Raw genomic sequence first — 25,322 nt, forward strand, 5'->3', positions numbered from 1 at the left:
CAATAATTTATCCTTGATGAGCCTCTGCCTACAATGTCAATGGACATTGGTGACCTTAATATGGTGTGCCCTGTTGATCTGAAACAGAAGGCAAAGGTTACAATCTGCCATCCTAATTCATCATCATCATTTGTGTTAACTTCTGTACACTCAATATGATTTAGATTTTCTGGATTCTTTCCCCAAACGTTTCACAAACTTTGTGACATCTTGACTGAAACACTTGCAGCCAGATACAAAGCTCACCATAGCCAATGTGAGTCCTTTTGTTCTCACTTTTCCATTCATAAAAAGGAGAAAATAGCTCAGATTTATCTAATCAATAATCTTTCTTACCTGAGTAAACTTGTACAAGATCACAAGGCTACAGGGACCACAGAGCTACAAATGCACAAATAAACTTAGTTATGGAGACCTGCATGTTCATACTATCCTTTAGAACCAAAGAATCAAAAGTTGGGTAGAAGGGGAACAGCTTTCCTTAACAGAATAATGGGGTGCTATCTATCCAAGTTTTCTGCTACAGAAAAAGAACTTTGTACAGCAGAGCCACAAGGACACTGGAGTGAAGCACTGAAGTTAAAATGAATAGCTTCATTATCTGCCATAATTTATTGGACATAGACAGCTGATTCCATGGATCTCCAAAATTAACTTATGATGACCTTGAAACCAAGACACTGTGTGAAGGACTGTCAGAATTTCTTTCTTTTTTTTTTCCCTATAAATAAATTTCAAAAATTTTTCAGGATTTGTTAAGCATTTTTTCATCATAGAAGACGAGTTAATCCTCAGAGCCTCCCGATGGCCTTATCTGAAGACTAAGTGTTTAGAAGAGCCATGTCCAAACCCTTTTATCCCCCTCTAAGGATTGCAATTGGAAGACATAGGTTCTCAATATAAAAGGCATTAGAAGACACAAGAGTTTCAGCCTAATTCACTTAACTCTAGATGTCTACTGTTTAGATCTATATATCTGAGCTAATCATCCTGAGTCAGCTTTGTAATATCTGGAAAGAAACTGGCATTTTGTGTTTGTAGATTATCACAGCCTATAGCAAATGTATAGAAAAGCTCAGATGAAAGCAGATATTTCCTTCAACTATCTGTAAAGGTGGTAGATGCCTACATTTGGCAGTCATGATGCATCCTGTGCTGTTGCCCCAGGATTCACATATTTCTCTGACAGAGCTGGTATCAAACTCCCACCTCATAGGACCCACTTGTGTAATGTTATCACATTCCTAGCTGCAGAAGAGAAAATGGTGCTGACTCATTACTTTTCAAGATACTTTACTGAAGTAAAGTCATATCCTTTTTGAAGTAGCTGAGGAGTTCAACAGACAGAAAAACCCACAGAAGGAACATCATGACAGAATTTTTTTAGGAAGGTATTTAAGAGATATGCATTTGCAAAATGGGTTCTGGAGGAGACCTGGTCCTTCTGAATGATTTTTCTTCTTAATTCAGTGCATTGTCTGAGAGGAATTTGAAATACAGTTCTCATTTCAGAGCTTGGCAGTATGAAAAAATTGTTCAGGAAAGCTCCTCTTGAGCACAGGGCCAGGGCAGCCACATGACTAAGAACGAAGAAAGAATCAGTGCCAACCACCACATTTTATTGCAGTTTTCTGACTCTGCATGTATGGGCCAGTGTAAACACAGTATGTTCCCTTGGGTACTCCTGATTCCAAAATAAAAGTTTATTTTCCTGAAAATTGATTCTGTTCTGGGAGCAAACTAAGTATCTGCGATAAAATAACCCCGTAGTGATCTGCTCCAGGATTACTCCAGTGAGAGAACTGTTCTGCTCAGATTCCCTATTCAGCCATTTTCCACAGAGTCTGCTGAAAAACCTCTTTCTGCCTTCAAATGAAAGCTGAGCCTGGCATTCTGTGATTGCTCTCTAAATCTTGCTCTTTGAACAGAGATTCTGCCAGCAGGAAAAACAGATAAATAGTCTGTGATTACATTGGTCACACTTTTCATATTTTTTGTACCTGTCCTCATTATTTGTGGAGAAAAATAGTTCATATGCAGTCTTCTCAGATATGCAGCATCCTTCTCATCTGTTAAAGATTTTCCCTTGATGCCAATGGAGCTTTAGTGATTTGCATCAGTCAAGAAACTGCCTATTTGTTTTCCATCGGTCAAAATAGTGAGAAAATAAGTCTGAAATGAAATTGTTATTTTTCCTGTGCTCAAGTGAGATCATTTAAAAACTCCTCTGGCTCTGGGCTCAGTAAGATCCGAGCAGTTCCCCTTGCAATGGATAAACACTCTTTCAAGGGAATCATGTCTCCAAAGGGATCCTTCCTTAAATTATATCTGTCAGTCCTCAACAGCTCAGACACATAACAGCATTTGGATAATAAGCTTTCTGATTTGTGTGTCACATCCAGGCAGGGATCAGCATGATTGCCCAGTCTGGGCTCCTGCATAATGAGCATCTACTGGAGAAGTTCCTATAGTAAGTCCAGAATTCATGGCTGAGCTTCAGCATTGCCTGCAGAGAAGTATAAAATCTTGCTTTAAAGACTTCCATACAAATGATCTAACTCAGCCCCTAGCAAGATATTCCAGTAGCTAAGCATTAAAAATATGTGCCTCATTTCTCCAAAATGCTTCTTAGGCAATGTTTGGCTGCACTGGGTAGAGACCATGATCAAGGCACAAACAAATTAGCTTTACACCACTACATGGTGTTCTGACTTTCCCTACAGAAGTTTCCTCATATGAATATCAATTTTTTTACTGAATCTCCTGTATCAGCATTCCTAGAATTGGCTTAGCTTTACATTTCTCTCCCAACTCCTTGCTATAAATAGCTAAGTCTCATATATCATTTAAGGAGAATAAAGTATTACTCTTTGCATTCATTTATTTGATTTTACAGCCTTGCTTGTGTGTTAATCAAACGCATAAAGTGCTGAGGTGCACAGGTGCCAAGTAAAAGTCAATATTTTACCATGAACCTCATTTATCTACATTAGCCTGAAACAAGGTAGATCTGTAAATTTGGACGTTATTGAATTTAATGACAAAGATCAATTATAACAGCTTTGACACGACAGAGATCTGCCAGATGAGGAGGAAAAAGCAACACTTCTTCCTCATGGGGCTTATAAATGCTGGATGGGTGGCACTGTCCATCTCTTCCAGTGATGTATGTGAATGCTTAAATAATATTAGTGATATTTGAAATACTGAGTCACCCTTAGGAGGAGTTTAAAACAGAGCTAAGTTATAGCAAGCTCTCTTAGGGGCTGCTCAACAGGATTCACTGGAGTACAAGAAAAAGGAACTTGTCTTTGTGGGAGAGATCCACAATTTGGCTGCAAAACTGAAAGCAATTATGAACTCAGGCTGCTTTTTTCTTTTTTTTTTTTTAGGCCAGTACACAAATACTAACCAAACTGTTTTATGAACACTGTTGTAGTGCAGAGTGTTAATTACAAAGCTCCCTGGAAGCAGAAGCACTGTTTCTCTGAAGGAACAATGGACAATAACCTTCAATGAGAGAAGTCAACATCTACAAACATAACACTTTCTACCCATCCTTCAGCCCTGCACTCTTTCTCCAGCACTGAGTAGGAAACATTGCTCTGTCCAAGTTGCTGATACATGGTGTTTGCCAGCAGCCACTAACAGCTTGGCCTGACAGGAACACAGGTAAGGTTTCCCAAGGGCATCATGACAGACTTGGAACTTAGCAGGAATTGAGGAAGTTCAACATGTTTTGGGATTGGAAATAAATGTGGGTCTGGAAAAAAATTCCAGATCCTAGAAGCCAAGGCAAACTGTATTCTTAATACGTACAGTTAGTAGATAGACAGTAACTAATTATTATGGATCAAGTCTTTACATATGCAAATCCTGTAGCCCTGATGGCACTTCATTAAAATGCTTACACAAGGAAGGGCTACACGGTTGTATTCTGTATTTTCACTGTAAAGTCCTAAGTAACTACACACCCAAAAAAGTAAGGTCTGTTGTTAAGACTTCTTTCATGAACCCTTACTTTGCCTTTCTTCACACTTATCATATTAAACAGGCAAAGCACCAGCCAATCAGCTTGAGATGCAGCCCAGATGTTGGTCCTTCTACATGTAGGAATCCCACCCAAAGTTTTAAAAAGTATTGCTGCTTCTCACCAACTGCTCATACATGAAGGCTTTGGATTCAGCCCCTCATCCCACATTTCTGCTTGCAAAGAGAGCAAGAAGTGACATGTATTTTGTAACATCTATTTTTTAGGATGATCGAGAGAATAAATGCTTCTTCTGGTTACACTTGACTTTCATGGAGGTATTTCAGCACTCAGGAACAGCAAGATCAGATCCTGAACCCCACTGCACCTTGATTCAAGCTGACACTGATCTCTCTCCTGTTGTACCTAGTGAGATATAAATGAACAAAAAGCACTTGGCCAGTTTTGAAATGCAATGGGAGTTTCTGAACATCCAGATTAGCTTCACCAAGACAACAGCTGTCTGCAGGTGTGAGAGAAGACAGGATGATTCTATGAAAATCTTTAACAGGAGCTGTGATAAACTAGCAGAAGACACAAACCTATGGAGCCAGCACAGATGGACCTAGAAAAGCATGTTTGGACAATACCTTTAGTTGTCACTCATCAAAACAGTCAAGAGAAAGTGTGTCATGCTACAAATCAATCCAGACTTTTTTCTTAAGCAGCTGTATGCTAGTTTTATTCATGTATACAGGAAGGAAACAGAGTAACATCAGATGAAATAGAATTAAACTGATGTTAATAACTTTGGGGTAACCAGATTTGGATATTTGAAGTGTTTAAGAAAAGCTGTGCTTGGAGAGACACCCAGATAGTGTAGGTTTCAAATGGGGCTGTGAAACTTAAGAGGATTTTACCTAACATTTTACATAATAGAGATGTCTTTAAAAAATCCTTACATAGTAATCTACAGAAAATAACTTTGATGTGAAGTTGATTTTAAATTCTAAATACAGACAGAAAGTTAAGCAGTGGCACAGCATACCCAGGAATTGTTGGTTTGCTTGTAACCCAAACCTTAGGGGGGTACACGTATCTGTGTGGATGTGGCAAGAAAGGGATTCAAACTTTTTGGGGCAAGTTGCAGAAAGGTGCCTGGAACTTTAGTAACATTCTCTAAAGGTCATAGCACTACAGTTCATCTGTTGTATCACCAGTTTTGATCCTGAATGTCCACTTCACCAGTTTCCAGTTAATTACACATCATTAATAAATTTATAAACTGTTTCATCCCAATTATGGTTTAAACTGAACTGAGCAATCTTTCCCCAGAGAGTTAATTAGAGCCAGTCTCAACTTGTGATATAAACAGTTGGGTTTCAATAGGCCAAACCTTGGTATTTTATCACCATCTGCTGGAGACACAGTGTTATTCTCTTAAAAATGTAAATTCAGCATCAGCCCTAAAACTTTGACTTCGTGGACAAAATGAATCTATGAATCAAACCTCTCCATAAAGATTAAAATATCTTAAAGGCAGCAAGGACATGTGAGACCTCTGTAGAACTTTGGTCACCTGAGGAACAGACAGAAATTGCACAGTCTCCTACATTCTCCTAAAACTAATCTATTTTGTCACTGCTAAATCTTTACTGAACCATAGTTGGGTGCTGTCATGAAAAAGGCTTCAAGTTTGCTTTTGTACATGAAATAAAATTTGCAGACCAGACACCAGTTTCCTTTCTTTCACTAGAAGATAAGAGATCCTGCAAGAGCAGTAAGCCAGGCTTTTTTTCTCACCACGGTAAGAAAAGTGATCATCTCTTTCAGTTGGCCAGAGGGTCTTAAAACTGTTTCTAAAACCCCAAAAAATGGCACTGCTAAAAGGTAAACTATATTCTTGCTCCTTCCTGCCCCTTGCTGCAACCTAATGCATTTCCCCAGCCTCACTATTCTTTCTCCTTATAGGTTTCCCCAGTCTCACTACTCCTTCTTTCCTTCTTTACCCTTTTCCATCTCCTATCACAGCTAAACACCAGCCCTGAGGCCTGAAGAAATTGTTTCATCGCACTTAAAGTCCATTGTACCAGGGCTCCTGTTAGAAGGTTGTGCTTTCTGTAGTTATTGGTAACAAAGATGCTCTTCCAGAGTACAAGTTCTGCCTTAGAGGAACCACTATATAGAAAAAACTGAAGGAAAACATGGCTTTTATTGAGGTACTCCCCACAGGTTGCTAAGTTAGGTAAGGAGGTGTCAGTACTCCTTTCTTGGCTTGGTGTTCAACCTAGTAAGATCACTCCAGTTCAACCTCCAGTGAGATCATGGACAGAGTCTGAGGTGCTATCTAAATTTCTCCTGAGCATGAACAAACTGAGGTTCTTCATATATTCCATACTTAGGAATATGGAGACAAAAACCTCAACCTTCTTGTGATCAAGAAATGACAAGACTGATCAAAACCATGGAACAACTTCTGCACAAAAAATTACTACATAGGTGAGGGTAAGAAAACCTGGGAGTGAAAAGGGATCCGACATAGGTTCATGAGCTCATTAATAGCCTGGAGACTAGACAATAGGAAAATACACTGGCAAATCAAGGAGGAAAGAACTACATAAAAACCTACTCCAGCAGTCTTTCAAAAGCTGTTGTTGCTTTTGCAACAGGACAGATTAGGTAAGACTGGTCTCAAAATACAAGACAATTACCCTTTATTCAGGGAAAAAGCTACTTTGAATCTCTTACTCATCCCACACCTCACTGCACTAAAGTTCAGATACCTGTAAATGCTGCCAGTCTGTGTGTTCAGGAGGAACCCCAGTACATATTCTGGCTCAACACCCACCATTTTAAGGGTGAAGTTTTCTATTAGACTGTACCCAACTTGTGTGGTGGTTTCTTCCACTTACTCATTCCTTTTGCCTCACCCAGGAACTCCACCTTCCTAGGGGTAGCTGCTTCCTGTGTTGTGGTGCTATCTGTTAATATTTAATGGGAAATACTTCCAGTTATTTCACACAGAGAACATTGCTGCCCCATCTGACCTTCTTTTACCCAAATGGTAATAAGCCACTGATCTTTAATAGGGAGTCAAGCGGAGATCAGAGAGGCACATTTATGTTCTAGAGCAAGACCACAGCCAGGCTGAGATCAGCTTTTGGCATGGGGAGCAGCAATAGCTCTGCTTCTGTTCCTGTATGCATAGTTCAACAAGTTTTAGGCAAATAAAAAAGAATTAGGTTTAAATTAAAAAAAAAAAAAAGAAAAAAATCATGCCTCAGCAGGAGTTCATGAGAGCCCTACTGAGATCAGACCTGCAAGATGGGGTTGCCCTGAGCTTTCTAGACCTGGTGTAATCTCAGAGGTCTGTAGCAAATTGGCAATGTGAGATGAGCTCTTGCCTAATTAGCAGATTTCTCTCTGTGTCTCACTGACTGCACTGCAGAGCTTGGCCACCCTCCACTAATCTGCAGCATCTCAAGCTTTAAAACACTTTCTTTCCTTCCAGCTCATCGGGTCCAGCTGGAAAAGCACCTGCCAAGAAAAGAACTCACTTGCAAAGGTTCACATCCAAAATGAGGCCTGGGAGTTGGGCAGTTATGCACTACTGCCTCAGAGCTTCTCACACCCGGGCTTCTTGCTAAATCCAAGAGGTGAATCGGACAGAAAAACTTAATTCCATTATGCCCATAAAAATAACAGTGGGGTAGCACCAGTAATTTTAATAGATCTTGCTCTCATAATTCCTAGACATAAACATACTGCAAGGCACAAGTTGGTTACTCCACCTGGGAGCAGGCAGTAGGGTCTTTATTTTGTATTTCAAAAATCTTTTAGCATTTGGAAAGACAGCATCACCCTTTGCTAGCAACTCTATGACTGCCAAGACGGTAAAAAGAACAACCCTGGGAGCTTCCCCCATGACAAACCTCCACCATGAGCCACACGTGCAGTGCCCTGAGCCCATCAAGGCTGTGGTGGGATGTCTGGGGACCCTGCCTGACCGTAGAAGTTGTTCACCAGAGCTGAGCCTGCCTGCAGGAAAGACACCAACATTTCCTACAGGGATGGGTCTAACCAGCGACTTCAAAGCCCAGAGCACTACACTGGCACAGTAAAAAGGGGGAAAGTTTTATAAAGATTTGTAACAGAAATTCTAGAACAGGCATTATTAAGATTAAAGCATGAACTAAAATACCTGTGTGGACACCAGAGAAATTAGATAAAGATACTACTCTGGTTTGTTCTTTCTCTTCAACTAGACAATCTTCTCTTCACACAAGCACACTTACTTCTTTTTTCTCTTTTTTCTCCTGGCATTGCCATTTATTTTGCAAGGAAACAATTAATAATGCATTTTAGATGGAGGTATAAACACAGGAAATCCAACTGTGGAGCCTGAAAGGCATTGAAGTGGAGCATATCCATTTTTTCGACATCCCATTTGGAGCTTCTTGCCAAAGGATCTGCCCAAAGGAATCATTCTACTCACATAAACACAAAGGCAAGGTGTTACTCTCCACCAAGTCCTCAGGAAGCTCACATAACTAAGGACTCTCTTTTCTTGATTGTCTTCTTTGATCCTTCATTCAAATCAACTGCAGAAGCTGTGAAAATTAAGCAACTCTCATAAAACAGCATCTTGGTGAGGACTGACATGAGGATGGCATGAAAACAGGCAGCCCATAGAAATAAAAAATACTATGAATTTCCCCATCCATCCTTTATTAGGCCTCTCTTATACTGGAACTTGTCCAGCACTTCAGTAATTATTACTCCTGTGTTTAATTTTTTCCCCTGCTTTATCTTGTCCCTATTGTGAAAAGACTCCGGAGACCTGAGTCTCTTTTGAAGAAGCAGAGTCTAAGATCTCTGTATTGCAAAAATTCATGTTTCTGACACATTCAAACCATAGATATTTTTCTGTGGAATTTCACAGCCTATTAAGAATGAAGGCTGGGTTTTCCATCTTGAAAAGTGAAGCTTCATTTTGGTGCATAAACCAACGTAGAAAAGGAAAGAACAGTTTGCAGCCTTAGAATAGTTCCCTTGGTAGAAGGACCCACTACAGCTGTAAAATCCTGTGCTGCACAGGGACCTTTAGACTTGGTGTTGAGCCTAGCAAGAGGAAGAAAGCACAAAGCTTTTTGACATTTTCAGTGTATTCCTGACAAATCACCTTCACTCTGCTTTTTCGCCTTTGAGGGCTTTATAGGTCCCTCAGACACGGATTTCACAGATGAAAAAACCACAAACACCCCCAGCAAACAGCATACAATAGGGGAGGAGGGGAAGGGGAAAAGAAATGTTGCCTGGAGCTCTGCAGAGGACCGGCCGACAGAATCCTGCAGGTGGTGATGCTCTTATCCTTCTCCCTCTCACTGCAGCGAGCAGGATGAATGATTTATTTGCCCGAATCAGTCTGAAGGCCTTGGGAAGAGATGTGAAAGGAAGCCATAGATCTTGAGAAGAGGTAAGAGGGAAATTATAAAGTTTGAGAAAAACAAGCTCCTTGACAGGCCCATGTTGGATACTGTTAATTAGGAGAGAGATTAGGGGGAAACACCCGGACAAAAACTTCTAATTCAGATGACACAGCTGAGGGCACACTACAAGGGAGGTGACCACTTAATGGAATTTTCCAGGCCAAGTCAGGACGAGCAATGATTAGCTAGTAGCTGTGTCACAGCCAGAAATGGATAACATTAAACAAAGAGAGACTCTTTGTCCTTCTCCTAGGATAGGACCACCACCACCACCATCTCATTCTTCTCCTCCTCTGCCATGAGACCAACAGGATGCTGCTGGATCCTTGGGTGGTGACTTTCCTCTCCTTTCTCTCTCTCTCGCTTTCTTTCTCACTCTGTCCACCTTTAGTATCCCTTCCTTTCTTCTCTTTTCTCTCTCTCTAGATTAGGCTAGCAACTATAGTTTTAATGCCTACCAGTTCTGTCTGTATTCAATAAAATTGTGTAGTTGCACCCAAAACTGTGTTATCTTTACTTTGTCCTTGCGGGATCCAACAAGAATCTCCACTTTCCCAACCTTTGGAATGTGAGAGGGGCTGCAGCCTTCTGTGCCAGCAGGTCTGGTCAGGAGCCCAGGTCAGCCTTTGCCTTGAAGGGGTTGTTTTGGACAGTCCCAAGGAGTGTGATATGACCAAGGAGAACCAAGCCCCTTAGCTGGGGCTAAGGTCCTGCGCTGCCAATGCTGGCATCTAAGACTGTCCCTTGAGCAGAGGACTTCTCTCCTCAAAGTGGTCTTTTGACCACAGTCATTTTGAAAGAAGTTATGGAAAACCCACCACCTCCAAATGAGGCCAAAGTAGATGAAAACATTAAAAAGGGACAGGGAAAACACTTCCACACCTCCTTCCCTAGAGAACAATTGGGCAAACACTGTATGTGGTGAAAGGGAGGGTTTAAGCATGTGACCAAAATCCCATTTTATCAGACAGAGCAAAGTGTAGGAAAAGGTTAAGATTATTATTCAAGCCTGAACACTGAGTTTTATTGCAAGTCATTTTTTATATGAAAGACATGAAGCTGAGCTGTGAGCCCACAAGGCTCCCAGCCTCATGGCACTGCACAAGTCTCCTGCAGAGCAGCATTTTTTGCATGAACCCTGATGGGAATGAGACAATGCACACATAGTGTACACACACACAGTGTGTCCTGCCAAGTTACAGCTCTCCCAAGGCTACCAATCACACCTGACCACTTCCAAAGCAGAGATCCTCTACCCAACTGTGTAAGGAAGAAATAAGCTCTCCTGATTTCTCTCTCCCTGCATCCTTCCTATGCCACTGGCTCCAAAATTACAGAGGAAAACAGAACACAGGGGGTGGCCCTCCAACTTCAAATATCCATCTGAGTATCTTCTGTTCAATAGTCCCTCCAGGATGTTCAGGTTAAGCAAAGATGCTCCATCTGTGGTCCTCAAGAGAAAGATGGTTATGTGGAAAACCCACAAAAAGTACCTTTACAACACACCTGCCCAAGAAGGAAGACAGCAATTTCTCAGGCTCAGCTTCATTTTCATTATCTTGGCAATGCAAGCCCTGTGATTTATGAATGGGAATCCATATTTCCTAAGCTTCTAGACCAATTTGGCTTTTTCCAGGCAGAAATTAGACTGAGATTCTGTCATCATGCAGTACCAGAGGGTGGAGGCAGGAAAAGTATCTTGCTGTGGTCTATAATCAATTGGAGGCCCTGCTTAGCACCAAATTAATAGAAATTAAAAGGGTCCCAAATTATGAGGGTCCTCTCTCTGCTTGAGCCTCAGATGAAAACTAAGAGTCAGACAATTAAAACAAATTTAATCTTTCTTGAATAAAATATTCTGTGGTGGTAGTAGTTAGTGGTGGTGGTGCTGTGAGTTCCCTTTTCCCAAGCCATTCAGCAATCATCTATCTGACCACAATTAAAATCTCTGGGTTTTCTCACAGGTCTGGAGTAGGGATTGGAAACCCTTCCTCCCCTCCTGAGAGAGAGCTCTGAGCCAGTATCTCCACTGAAGCAGGAGGCATTGCACTCCATGTGAAACACCTGTATCTTCACCTTTACATTTTGTGTAGGTGATGGGAAGAGTTGGTTTCCATCTTCTGCTCCAAGCACTGGATATTCTTCAAAGCTTAAATAGTTAATGGGCTGCTTTCAGCTCTAGCAAGAGTTGAAGGTACAAATCATATGCCTAGAAAATAGATAACGAGCATCTATTATACATGGAAGAAAAATGTATTAGAGCAGTAGCATTCTTTTGAAAAGTTTGTCATTACCTTATGTATCTGCAATGATGCCAATCATTTGGACTTTTAAACTTCAAAGAATCAGTCTTTTTTTAAGTGAAGGAGAAGGTGGTATGGCATCTCCTTTTTATGTAGATTAGTATTTGTGAATAGTGCCTCTGAGATATCCAGTATAAACAGAGTGCTAGGTTCCATTTTATTTCTTTCTGATATTCCTGAGAGGCTGGGTCATTGTCATGTAAGAGCTCTGGGCTTCTATCTGCTTAATTAATTCCGTCCTGAAAAGACACTGTATAAACCTGAACTACAGGCTGAATTTTCCCTTAGAGAAAGTCCTCACCAGTATCTCCATTTTAATTCTCTCCTGATTCATTAATCTGGTTCTCTACTGTATGTTGTGACCCAGCTACCATAGGAGGGATGTAAATAATCATACAGAACTTCTTTGTGGTGGGATACTACCTTGAGGAACGGGAATAATGATTCAAACCACCTCCAACCAAGGAAAGCCCACAAACCAGTTCCCCTATTTCAGAATACATGTGCTATGCTGGAGGCTGCTGGACTGTCTGTCTTGCTTTCTCTCCTTCCTTCCCTAGCTCAGTCACACCACCCCTCAATATGATGTTCAACCCAAGAAGTGCCCTCAGCACGTTGAATCCCAAACCAGTAAAGGAATTACTGCTATATAGGGTCATTCAGACTCAACCTTACACATTGAGTTTCCTGTTCATGAGCTCAGGGCAGAGCATCAAATCTTCCTGGAAAGACTAACCTTGTGCAGTCATCCGAGAGGTGGGAATGCCAGCAGAGTCAGTTACTTCTCTTTAAAGAGCTTGGAGATCATCTTAAGCCTCTGGATACCTGATCTCTGCCCCTTCTATTTATGCATTAACATTCTTCTGCCAGGCTCCTTCTGGAGTATATGAACCTACCTCATATCGTGCAACCAGAAGGAGGTAATATTTCAGCTTTCATTTTCATGGTGACTTTCCTGCTAGTGTCAAAATAAGGTCAAAAGACTTCACAGAGATATAGGAACCACGTGTTTCACCAACTGGAACTGATTCCCCACTGAAATTTAATGATAATCTGCTTAGCTTTCAGTGCTTAGCCAATGTTTTTATTAATTGGAAGATGCACCAAGGATATCATTGCCCTCTGGATTTTCTTACTGCAAGGGTAAAGAATGAATACCTGATGTTGAAGAAATTTCAACTAGCATTCTTCCAAGTAGAACATGCTGAAAACATTTTCTGATCAAGGAGAGTTGCATTTGCTATTTCTGGCATTTCCTCATTACCTAAGCATATTCTAAAGTATAAAACCAAATTGAACTTAATGCTTATATAAAGATTTGCCTTTATTTTTCAAAGCTAAGTAAAGGATATGGTGTTGAGGTAGGCTACCTTTACCTTTCAAATAGAAGTTAATATAAAAGTTGTCAAAAAATTCCTCCAGTTAAATCACAGAATCACACAGAATCAAAGAATCCTTACAGCTGGAAAAGAGCTCTATGATAACAGATTTGTACTGTCAACCAAAAAAAAAAAAAAAACCACCATACCCACTAGGGCATGTCCTGAGTGCCATGTCTATATTTTTTTTTTTTAATATCTCCAGGGATGGTGACTCCACCACCTCCCTCCGCAGCCCATTTCAGTGCCTGACTACTCTTTCAGTAAAGAAATTCTCCCTAAAATCTAGTCTAAACCTTTTCTGGTGCAAATTCAGTCCATGTCCTCTAGTCCTATTGTGACTTATTTGTTAGAAAAGGCCAATCAAATATGGTCAGGGATCACTTTAAAATTTGTGTGGTAATTTGAATCAGCATCAATTTGTGCTGAAACTGCTCTGTGGAAATCCCTTGTTTTCAGTTGCTTATTTCTTTAACCAGATATCACCACTTAGAAGGGATAAGATGCATTCTGGTAATCTGCTATATTGCAGTTGTTTGTAGCATGTCTATAAAAAATACCAAAACCTGTGAGAATGTAATAAAGATTGGTATTTTAGATTTAGGGAATTGTATGAGAAATGTTTCCAGGAAAAGATATAGGCAGAAGGTAGTCAGTGGAACAAATGAGATTCCCAGGATGGAGACTAAAAGGTATGTCAGAAAGATAGGGGCTAAAAGGGATACAGAAAGGGATAAATGTGAATAACTGAGAAAGATGAGGAACCCAAGAAGTGTCCTGGAAGCAGACTGTGGATGGACAAAGCAACTGGAAATGGTTGTGGGCAGAGGTTAACTTCTTAGCTACTTCAGGGTGACAGTCTTAGGAAAATATGAGAGGACTGGACAGGAAAAGAAGCTGCAAGCAGGACAAGGCTTCCAAGGACTGCAGGTAGGTCTGGAGAGGGAATCTGAGGCAGATACAGGAAAATGGGACAGAGCCCAAACAGAGTGATGAAATGTTACCACACACTTTTAACATGGCACACAGCACAAGCTCTGTCATTTATCACCTCTTAGCTCTGCAAATGTCCATGAAACGCAAACGTAGGCTTCCAGTTCCCCTTCCACTGCCACATGGCATGGATGTTTAAAGTCTCCTGCTGCTGTCACAGCCTTTCCCCATTTTTGCAAAAGTTGGAAGATCTTAAGAAGCAATGGGAGGAAGAAAGGGATGACTGTCTTTAGGTTTGCCCTTGGAATACTAGGCCTTTTTGTGCCTCTTCATTCATATGGGATGTTAACCAGGCCATCAAACTATGCTGCAGGCATCTGTGGAAGCTGTGATGGAGGCTTGGAAATCTCACTGGTGGGAGCTACTCCTGAAGTTGAGGAGAGCTGTGCTCTGAGCACCAAGAGCCATGTGGCACTAGGTACTCTGAAATGGCACTGCAGATCAGGTTACACAGCAAACATACAGAGTGTGCACACTTCTGTGGAAGCTTCCAGAACCTCAGCTGTGTCTGTGAGGACAAACTGGGTTTCTCAGCATTGCAGCATCACGTGCTCTTCCAGCAGTTGTCTCTCCGTAGACAGGTGTATGTCAGCGTACTTAATCAGGCAGGGTTTTTTCTGATTAACTTTCCCGTTCTCTTCTGGTTTATTTTTGAGTGCAGATTTTATTGGTTTGCCCACTTTCACCTGCATTTACACACTTTGGGTCTGCCCTTTTACTTCCATGGCATGACTGACTTTAATTTCCAGCTTCGGCGGGTACAAAGTTTCCTCTGCTCTTCAGTACTTAGACCTAATCAGTCATGATTTAACCCAGAACACGGGGTGCGGTGGCAGCCCTGGTGGCACTCGGGGCTGCCTGAAGGCGAGCCGCCTTTTCCTTCTCCTTGCGTCCACTCGAACTACATCTCCCGTCAGGCTTCGCGCCGCCCCGCAGAGCTTCGAAAGGGGGTGGCCGCGCGTTGCACCACGGGAGTTGTAGTCCCTTGCTTCGTATTTCCCTCCCTGGCCGCGCTCAGGAAGTGACTCAGCGGCCCCGGCGTGACAGATGCGCGTTCATTTCCGGGAGACGGCGCTCATGGAGGTTTCGGAGCAGCGAAGCGTCTGAGGGGGTTCGGGGCCAGCACCATGTTCGGCTGCCTGGTGGCGGGCAGGCTGGTGAGCGCTGCCCGGGCCGCGGGCGGGGCCCTCAACCCGCTTGGGGCTGGGGTGGAGCTGCCACAGGGCCGGCCCGCGGTGCTCGCCCTTCCCCTGTCCGGGCTCCTCCCGGGGCTGGCCCCCGGCAGAGGGGACATCGCTGTCCCCGTCGCGCCTGCCCGGGGCCTCGGCTGGCTCCTGCCCCTCAGCCCCAGAGGCAGCTGCACTGTAGAGCCGCGTGGCCGGGAGGCAGTCACCGCCCCCTCTGTTACCGGAGGGGTTTGAGCTCCTCAGAGACAAGCTGGGAGCTAAAAATAAGATTTTGAAGGCTAGACTATGCGTTTGCTGCAAGGATTTGACATTTCGGGTAAAGAGGAGGGTGTCTTCTGCTCTGGCGTTTAGCCATCCTTCTTCTGCTGCCTGTCTCAAGGTCTATTGTATTTCCTATGTGAACAGGTTTCCATGATCCTGGGGTTGTGCCAGCCAGGTGGTCAACAGCCACTGCTTATAGACTTGGCAACCTCTTCTGCACCCTATTTTCCTCCGCACATGGGGAGCGAAGGTATTCTGATCCTGTAGTCCCGGGTGGGATATACGTTCAGTGCAGGTAGAACAAGACTCTTGTGCCTTTTCAGTAATATTTTTTGCAGTTGTTCTTCTGCTGTGTTTGATCTTTTATCTGGCTGTTTGGTATTTAGGTTAGTACGTTCCTCACTTTTTTGTTATGTTCCACTTTAGGTGTATTTCTGTAAAAGGAAATTCACAGTTACAGCCCGAGATGAAAAGCATAGTAATACTAATACAGATTTTGTTCTCTTTAGGTACAAGCAGCTCCTCAACAAGTGGCTGAAGACAAATTTGTATTTGATATACCGGACTATGAAAACATCAACCATATAGTGGTCTTCATGCTGGGAACGATACCATTTCCAGAAGGGATGGGAGGATCTGTCTATTTTTGTTATCCGGACCCAAGTGGGATGGCAGTGTGGCAGCTGCTGGGGTTTGTCACGAACGAGAAGCCAAGTGCCATCTTCAAAATCTCTGGTCTGAAATCTGGTAAGAGTGGGAAAATGTAGCAGTCAGTGAAACAGCTGTGTTCCTGCATGTATAAGGGTATAAATGGTTGAAGGGGGTTTTGAACGAAAACCCCCTTGAAAAGGCAGTCAGACCTTTGTGTGTTCCAGCACAGAGAACCTGAGAAAGAATGTCCTTGTCACTTCCATAGCATGTTTTTTAGGCGTTTGTCTGCAACGTTTTCTTTTCAGCTTCCACTGTCAGTGGTTGTATTCTGTGTCGGGACAGGTTTTGCAGTGAGCCAAGTTTGACGGGGTACGTTCAGGCAGTAAATCAAGTCTGACGCAGTGATTTCAGGCAGACGCTGCCTGTGCAGGTGCGGTTGCACTATACAATTCTCCAGCAGAGGGTGTCGTCACTGGAAAGCATCTTCCCAAGCCTCCTAGTATTTTTGAAGTAGACCTGAATCGGAGAAGTCTGACGCATACGGGAGTCGGAAAACGCTGGCACTACATGAAGTAGTTGTGGGTTTTTTTCCCTAAGTGTTTAGCGGGGTTTCCATGCATATAAAAATGATGAAGCACTACAATGGCACACTTTTGTCATGTTAAAGAATCTAATATGTCAGTCAAGCAGCTTACAGTGTTATGGTGATAAACTATACCATGTCCCTTATAGGCTGCAGACTACACTGAACTTGAATCTCTGTTTAGGTAAGCCTTGAGGTAGCTGTGATAAACTGGATAAACTGTATTCATTCATAACATGGGATGCTTCCCTTTGAATCAGCCCTGGATGGTAGTGTGACATGAGATGAAGACTCTCCAGGTGCAGAGCAAAATGAATTCTGATTGTATCCTGAAAAATTTGGGCTTTCTTCAGAAGAAGGAACAGCCACAGAAAGGAGTTTTGGGGAAGGGGCTTTTTATATTCCAAGAGTTTTGGGGAAGGGGCTTTTTATATTCCAGGAGTTCTGGGGAAGGAGACTGGTATATTCCAAGAGTTCTGGGGAAGGGGATTTGTATATTCCAAAGCTATGGTTAATGACACAGGGAAATGTATCGACGCTTCAGCCTCCAGCTTTTGTTGTGGTGCCTCAGAGGCACCTTGTGAGAGAGAGAGGTGCATCACAAGGCAGAGACCTTGTGAGGTCTGCTGTGCTGTATATGCTTTCAGATAGCTTTGTATGAAAACACTTTTCCAAATGCTTTTTGCACGATTTGCCATAGTTCCCAAGTAAGAGCTGCTCTTGAGGAAGAACCCTGTTGAGGGGGTTGAATGCCTTTGCAGTGCTGTGAGGCAGTGGTGTGCTTGATCTGAGCAGCACAGACCTGCAGTATTCCTGTTGCTGCCTCTCTGGCTGTCAGGTCAGTAACCATGCAGCCATAGTTATATACATAAATATACATAACCAGTTCTGTGATGGAGAAGACTGTGAGGCTGTTGAAAGGGGGAGACCAGACAAGTATTGCAGAGAGCTGGCACCCAGGGAGACATGGAAGTTGCAGAGGTATTTCTAACTCTGTAAGTGCAGGCTGATGTAAGGATGTGGAGGACAGATTTGGAGAATTAACAAAGTTGATGGAGGCTTTGCAAACCCTGATATAATAAAAAGAAGCTCCCTGGTTTGAATGAGTGAATCAAACAACTGTGCAGGGGTGCTGCATGTTTCCTGCTCATCTGCGATTGTTCCAGTGTGAATGAAAGAGTTGGTTCTTACACAGGTTCTGCTGTCTCTTACTCACAGATCTTATCTCCCAATGAATCCATTTATTTCATAGGGAGCTTTAAAATGAGAGTTTTTGTTTTGTTTTTTAGAAGTTTCCTTAAGACCTGTCGCTCTCTTTCATCTGTTGTCTGTACTTGTGCCTGAGCTTGAACTGCATGATTTTTTCTTTATTTCTGGGGTAGGGAGTTGCTGAATACCTTCTACAGAGGAAACACGGTGATTTAAGTGTCACAGGCTTTATATGTGTGCTAAATCTAACGTGTGCTGTTTGTGGCCCTTTCAGGGAAGGGAAGTCAACATCCCTTTGGTGCCATGAACCTCCCTCAGACGCCATCCGTGGCCCAGATTGGAATATCAGTGGAACTGTTGGAGAACCTGGCCCAGCAGACTCCTGTTGCAAGTGCTGCTGTGTCATCAGTAGACTCATTCACAGAGGTAGCTTGCACATTCTGTTTTCAGAATTTCTCTGTTCTACAAAAGTCTCAGGAGTTGAGCCTCTGAAGAACTAATTAAAAAAAAAAGAAGCTGGGTGGCTGTAGGATTGGGAGTAACCAAATCATGCGTCTAGATGCCTTGATATTTTGAAATTACTTTTTCTTATACTGGAAAACTGTGTCCTGTAAAAAACTGGATTTTCCAGATTCAGTGCAACCAGGTCAATAGACTCACTCCTTGTGTCAGTGTCACCCTGCTGTAAAAGTATTTCATATTTCCTCATAGAGCAGATATGACTAAATGCATGTAAGAGACAAGAGGGTCTTTGGTGATTTTTAAGAGCTGGAACTCCATTACTTAGAATTTAAGGGATGGTGAAAAATTGTCCAGAAGTCAAGGCAGATGTGGGTACGGATGCAGACAGATATCCAAGTGTACCACTGACCCTTGAAAAGTCCTTCTGATGTCATTCTGCAGAAGTACAGAATCGTGCCCTCTCCTCCAGAAAAGTCTTTGCTTTGTTTGGTTTTGGTTTTTTCTTTTTCCCAGTTCTTTCCCCGTGGATCAGGCCTTGGGCTGCAACACTTGCCTTTTTTTTTGCCCAGCCTGTGTGTTAGTTTGAAGCTCTGGAAGTCCTTAGCCAGCACTGGCAGTTAGTTAGCCATCAAATATCTGTTCAAGGCAAGCAAGATCTGCATGGTAGGTCTTCATTTCCCTAACACTGACAGCTCTGGCATTGTCTTTTATCATTGCAAAAGTTGGTGAGTCTTTTACTGAGGGTTTTTGTTTTTTTACTCACTTTCCTTAACTTGATGAGGTAGATTAGTAATTGCACAGTAATCCTGACAATGTATCTAATATTTTTTGGCAGTTTATACACATCAGAGCTCCAAATAGGTAAGGTCTCTTGGAGAAAAAGGTATCATGACTAGGAGCTGACTGACAACTATTTTGGTATAGTATGGTTAATTGAGTTTTTCTGGAGTTGATAAGGCAAATGACATCTAAACAGTATTTCTAATTCCAGCAGTTTTTATAATAGCAGTAGTTAAGTCATAAAGTAATTGTATGCCACTTGAATTAATTTGCAGGGCGACTGGTAGAGTTTTCTGCAATAATATTTAAAGAAAAAAAACCACCTCATGATTAGATAACTTTTTACAAATGTTATTTCCAATTAAGTGGATTTTTCTTTTTTAAAAAGTAGCATGTCCACTAAAATTGTATATTGCTTTCCAGGAATGCAGGTGAGCCAAAGACTGAAGTTACCCTTACAGAGAAAAAGTGTAAAACCTTTGAGGGAGAGATAGCAGAGGAAATGGATGTGATTAGGGACATGGTTTTGAATGGTTTTACTTAATACTTTCTGTACTTCAGTTAAGGGGTTGCTCTCCCACTACATTTTTAGCAAGTTTTATGAAGCTTTATGATTATTTTGTGTGTTTGTTTGTTTAATATAGTTCCATTATTAAAGCAATGTATGGAAAAATGTTATGCATGTGAGTAGGGAGAGACTGAGGTAAGGCTCCTGCATTCCAGGACATCAGTTCTTCCTCTCTTTTTGCCAGAACAGGTGCAGGGAAGAGTGTACATGTATTGCCTCATGATATAGTTTCCTCTGTTACTTCACAGCCTGTGAAAATAGTTTGTACTTCCACCAAAGCAGTTCATACTTTTTTAAAATAAGTAGGGGAAAGGAGGAGATACCACAGGCGCATGTATTTGTAGACTGGCTGGGAATGTCCTACAGCCTCATCCTCTGCAGGCAGAGCTTGCAACTTCTCTGCCTTCATTTCAGTCTTTTACGTTCTTATTCCTGCAGTTCAGGATTTTCCCATGCATCTTTTTCATTTTTTCCCCAGCAAGGTCTTGTGGCAGAGGGTGCCAGGATAGCAGCCCTGTAGTGAAAGCTAAAGGAAGTTTCTCTGTTGCTGGAATCTAACGAGTTATAATGAAGCAAACTGCAGACTTTTCATCTGGTTTAACAGCCAGTTTTTTGCCATGAGTTTTGACCTGGTCTACAGTTCTTCTGATGGGTTAATTTGGAGAAGAGGGCCAAACAGCTCTTGTCACTGCATCACTTCTGTGTCAGAAGAAGAAAATGTTCTTCCCAAAGCTGTTTACCAAGTTGGATGAAATTGGGCAGGGAAAGGGTGAGTGAAGATTCTGAAAATCATTTTTGGATTGAAGAGCAACACTGAGAGTTAGGATGCTTTAATCAAATGGATGTCTCTGGACCTAATAATCCACTTTCCTCTTTGTGTTTTGGATTAAAATGCTAATTTTACTTCATATGGTATTTGTGTTTCTGTTAAACTTCTGCACAGAAATTCAAACTGAAAAAAAAATTTACTTAAAATGTCTCTTTTCTTCTTCCAGTTCACTCAGAAGATGTTGGATAACTTCTATAACTTTGCTTCCTCATTTGCTGTTACTCAGGCACAGATGACCCCAAATCCCTCTGAAGCTTTCATTCCTGCAAATGTAGTTCTGAAATGGTAATGGCAGTGATCTCTTTTTTTGTTTGGTTGGTTTTTTAATAGGCATTAAGGCAGCTGATTTCAAAGTACGGAATACAATCAGGCTATTCAGTGAGATGATGCAAAAAATTTAAGAAGTGTTTGTTATTGTTTATCTCAATCATAGTCTCTGTCCACTGTTCTTATATTTATTAGCACCATGGTATGATTTTTTTTGTTAGAAGTGTGCTATATGGCCTATAGGATTTTTTTTCTTCTAGAAATGTTGCCCTTGATGTGTAAATTTGCATTATCTTGCAGATTATGCAAATGCTCTGGAGTCATGGGAAGACAGAACACACTGATACTTGTCATATTTTGAACTTGTTATGCTTGATCTCTTCCTGGATGTAGTTCCAGCATAGTAATATTGTTTAAGAATATGGGAGAGGTGGAGAAGTCGGGCTCACAGTTGACCTGGTTCTGTCACCAAGGCACAAATACTGAAGTCTGCAGATTCTCTTACAGGGACTGGGTTAGGAGATACCTGTGGGGATATCCTGTATAGTCAGGAGATAAATTGTGAACTGCAGGCAGTCCTTCAGAATGTCTTAGAAAGTTCTTTCCTTTGGTTTGGCCCTCTTGAGCCTCTACAGTACTAACCTAAACCATTTTTAAAACAGTATTTTGGATTCTAATTAGTTTTATCCTTAATGCAGATCCCTTCTATTTAGAAATTAACTCTACACACTCCATGAACATAGGGGGGTAAGGTCTCTAATGAGAGAAAATCAAAAGGAAGACAGGCTAAAGAAGCAGGGCAACAGGTGGCCATTGCCTGGATGATGCTGAATTTGCTTTTGGTTTTGAAAGCAGTATAATGAGATGAGGCATAACTCACTTCAGTAATAAACTGAAGGTGTTTCTGTATAGAAACCTGTTAAATGTGATTTACAGTCATAGAAAACAGTATCTTTTTGCTCTGTTGGTATGTTTTTGACTCGTTATAATGTGTTTTATTATAGTTTATAATATGTTGAGTATCTTAGGTCTCTGCAGTGGGCTGGCTGCAATGGAAATTAAATAGTTTGTTTTAGAAATTCATTCATAGATAATCCTTTCTCTAATTTGAGTGGGCTTAAAATGGTTTAGTCTATTCTCTCATTTGAGTTGGATTAGGAACTATGAGATGTAGGAGAAACTTTTTTTCCTTTTGTTTCTTTGGCAGTACCTATTGTTAGCTTACAGCTTGGGTTTGTGGGGATTGAAAGGGCTGAAAGAGAAATTGTATGTTTTCCCTGTGCGTTCAGAGTAGCTCAACAATGAATTCTGATTAAAATTTTACTTGTGGTTTGCTTGTTTCTGTGAGCATGGAAGTTGAAACTGGGACAGCACATGTGCATACATGATTCCATTATGCATTAGGAGAGTTATTTTTTCTCATTGAATTTTTACTAAAACATTATATAATAAACGTGAAAGTTAGAATTATTTCGTGGAAAAATAATGGGAACTGCTTTGTCTCAGGATTACTTTAGAACTTTAAGACAAATTGATCCAGAGCCTTGAGTGCACAATTGTCTTCAGTCTGCTCTTTTGACCTGTCAGCAGGTTACACACATCCTGCTAGGCAACAGAGTTGGAGGCTGTGGTCTGTTGAGTTTGCTAGTTCATGTCCACTGTCCTCTGAACTCAGAAGCACTGGGCTGGTTCTGTACATCCTAGAGCACTACTGGAAGGTAGTACAGGGACATTTGAACTGGATTTGGAAGCAGTGGTGTTGCCTTCTTTTTCCCAGTTTTACAGTGTATGCTTAAAGGGCATGAAGTTCTCTTTTTCTTCTGTGAGGTGCCTGGTCTGCCTCAGATGCACACTTCTACCTTCCCAAAGTTTTCTTAGCCCAAAAAATGCTATGTATAAAATAGTAGCTGTCAATCAGCTTTCAGTTTTAGTAAGCTCAGATGAGTGTTCTCTGGGATATCACTTTAATGAAATACATTATTCTGGAAATATACAAGTCTCACTAGGAGTAATCTTGATATGAAATCAGAAAGGATTTTGGATTTACTCCCCTGTGTGGAATAGATGTAATTTGTTGTGTTCTGTAGGTAGGATAAATTATTTGTGTAATTTCTTAAGCTATTTTATTTGCAATAGCTTTTTTGCTGTTGTTTCTTTTTTTCTTTTTTCTTTCTTTCTTTTTTGTTTTAACAGGTACGAGAACTTCCAGAGACGTCTGACACAGAACCCTCTCTTCTGGAAAACATAAACCTAAATTGTGTCATTTGAAGTGCTTTCTAAACAGTGTTGTCTGAAAGATGCAGCAAGTAACTCCGCTGAATAATTTTGGGGGGAAAAACCCAAAACGATTAGTCTGAATAGACAAACTTGTAACTTTTATATTACTCTTGAAAATTATTTAAAATTAAAAACCATGAAAGCTACTAGCCTATGTGTACTTGGCTGCAACAAGAAATCAGTGTTGCATGTGCACACGTAGAAATACTGTTTTGAATCTGCATTTGAACTGAAAATAATTACAAGAAGAAAAATGGCAGCAGTGTTTCATACTTGTGTGATATTTTGGGGTCTTAAGTCATAAAATAAATGTAGTTTTTTCTTCTTTACCTTATTCTGAAGGGTGAGGGACCAGGCAACTGCGAGTGTGCTGATGGTGTACCTGTTTGTACTGGAAAAGCTTTCACTTTGTGGACAAACAGTATCTTGGGGAGTCCCTCCCTGATGCGAGTCAGATACTGTTGAATGGGCGTTACAGGCCAGTTCAGAGCTTTGTGGTTTGCACCTCGAGACTGTCCAGTGAGATTGTCACAGCTTAGCAGTTTGGGCAGACCAAAAACCAAAGGACACAATTATTCTCTCTTATCCCCTCACCTCTGCAAAGGGAAGATAAAAGGGGAATAGAGACTAGAGACTCAAAGTTGGTAGCTTAAAAAATTTAAAATCTGTTGGAAACAGATTTACTAGAACAGGGGATAAAGAACAAAAAGAAATGTATATACAATCCAAGCTTGAGGCTGGCAGGGATAGGTGCCTTGAGGGCCCCTTGCAGCAGGGCCAACTCAGGAGAGGGCTCCACGGCTCTTCCCAGCATCCAATGGATGTGGATTCTGAAGAGCACGCGGGGAGCTGGGGATAAAGGAGCACAGGGGAACAGCAGAGAAGCAAGGAGCAGGTGAAAGAGAGGAGGGGCTCACAGTCTAAGTGCTCTTGATAGAGTATGGGCAGGGAATGGGGGGCAATAGACTGCTGTGTGTTCTGCCCCTCTCAGAGTCTGAAAGCCCTCCTTCAGCTCATAGTACTCAAACTAGGGCCTTTCACCCCTTACTCCATTCCATGTCACTCCATTCCATGTCACTCCATTCCATGTCACTCCATTCCATGTCACTCCATTCCATGTCACTCCATACTCATTCACCCGCCAATGCCCTGTCTCTAAACAAGACTTTTGTCAAGTCCAGGCTGCAGATCCTCATCATGGCATTTTCTCTAAGCAAGATGGATGGTACAAGGTCTGTCAGGGTTTATGTCCTCATGCACTGCAAGCACTGCCTGAGACTTTTCATGGCACTGCAATATCCTAGGGAAGAAACACTTAATACAACTTACTACTATTATATAACAAAACTATACAAAGTGAAACTAAATGCTCTTGGCTAGCATTAAGTTCCCCTGTGGTACACAATGGACTTCCCCACCCTCCTGCATAACCCACCAAGTATGTCAAGGACCTTGAGCAGAGACAATAAGTTTGTCTTTGCCCAAAGCAGGATAGATCCAAAGAGTTTTTCCCAATATGTTCCTTTCAAACACAACAGGGACTTTATCCCCATCCAATGTATGTAGAAGGTCTGATTGAGCAGGAGCAGCTCAGTTTATAGATCCCCTAGTGTTAACTGAACTAGGCAGGTAGCTTCTGCCAAATGCATACCCCAGGTTTTGAAAGTCCCACCACCCATTGCTTTCAGGGTGGTTTTCAGCAACCCATTGTAGCCTTTGATTTTTCCAGATGCTGGTGTATGATAGGGAATAGGGTGTTTCAACTCTGTACCATGCATTTTAGCCCAGTTGTCTATGAGGTGGTTTTTTAAATGAATCCCATTGTCTGACTCAGTCCTCTCTGGGGTACTGTGCCACCACAGCACTTGACTTTTAAACCCCAGTACAGTAGCAGTACAGGCAGTAGCATGAGGCAAACAGTACATTTCCAACCACCCAGTGCTTGCTTCAACCATTGTGAGCACAGCAGTTACCTTGGCCAGTCTAAGGGAGTGTGATTTAACAAATATGCCAGGCCTGTCCATACTTGTATTTACACCCACATCCCTTGTACCACAAATGTTTTAACTGTTTTGCTTATTTGACTGCTCCGCATACATCACAATCATGAATAA

At 41.7% G+C, this 25,322-nt stretch overlaps 1 protein-coding gene across 5 annotated transcripts; it reads left to right on the plus strand.

Moving 5' to 3' along the window:
- The first annotated feature begins 15,145 nt into the window (after nt 1-15,145).
- On the plus strand, nt 15,146-23,467 carry HIKESHI (heat shock protein nuclear import factor hikeshi). Of its 5 annotated transcripts, none has more exons than XM_071729891.1 (6): nt 15,155-15,291; nt 15,727-15,832; nt 16,092-16,329; nt 18,300-18,451; nt 20,831-20,949; nt 23,125-23,467. In XM_071729891.1, the coding sequence occupies exons 3-6, from the start codon at nt 16,179-16,181 to the stop codon at nt 23,177-23,179; spliced, it is 477 nt and encodes a 158-aa protein (XP_071585992.1). In that variant the 5' UTR covers nt 15,155-15,291; nt 15,727-15,832; nt 16,092-16,178; the 3' UTR covers nt 23,180-23,467. The 5 variants fall into 5 exon arrangements, with proteins under 5 accessions (XP_071585809.1, XP_071585992.1, XP_071586086.1 ...); XM_071729985.1 differs by having other exon boundaries at nt 15,187-15,287; XM_071729754.1 differs by lacking the exon at nt 15,155-15,291 and adding an exon at nt 15,337-15,637 and having other exon boundaries at nt 23,125-23,354.
- Nucleotides 23,468-25,322: the final 1,855 nt, after the last annotated feature.

This window comes from Heliangelus exortis, chromosome 1 (assembly GCF_036169615.1).
Source record: "Heliangelus exortis chromosome 1, bHelExo1.hap1, whole genome shotgun sequence".
Classification (NCBI taxonomy): domain Eukaryota; kingdom Metazoa; phylum Chordata; class Aves; order Apodiformes; family Trochilidae; genus Heliangelus; species Heliangelus exortis.

What these genes read in the sequence shown, in the direction of transcription:
- HIKESHI (XM_071729708.1), top strand. Translation starts at nt 15,262, where the DNA reads ATGTTCGGCTGCCTGGTGGCGGGCAGGCTG. An exon ending in AATCTCTGGTCTGAAATCTG is followed by an intron (nt 16,330 to 18,299) that starts GTAAGAGTGGGA and finishes TGGCCCTTTCAG; the next exon opens with GGAAGGGAAGTCAACATCCC. An exon ending in GCAAATGTAGTTCTGAAATG is followed by an intron (nt 20,950 to 23,124) that starts GTAATGGCAGTG and finishes TTGTTTTAACAG; the next exon opens with GTACGAGAACTTCCAGAGAC.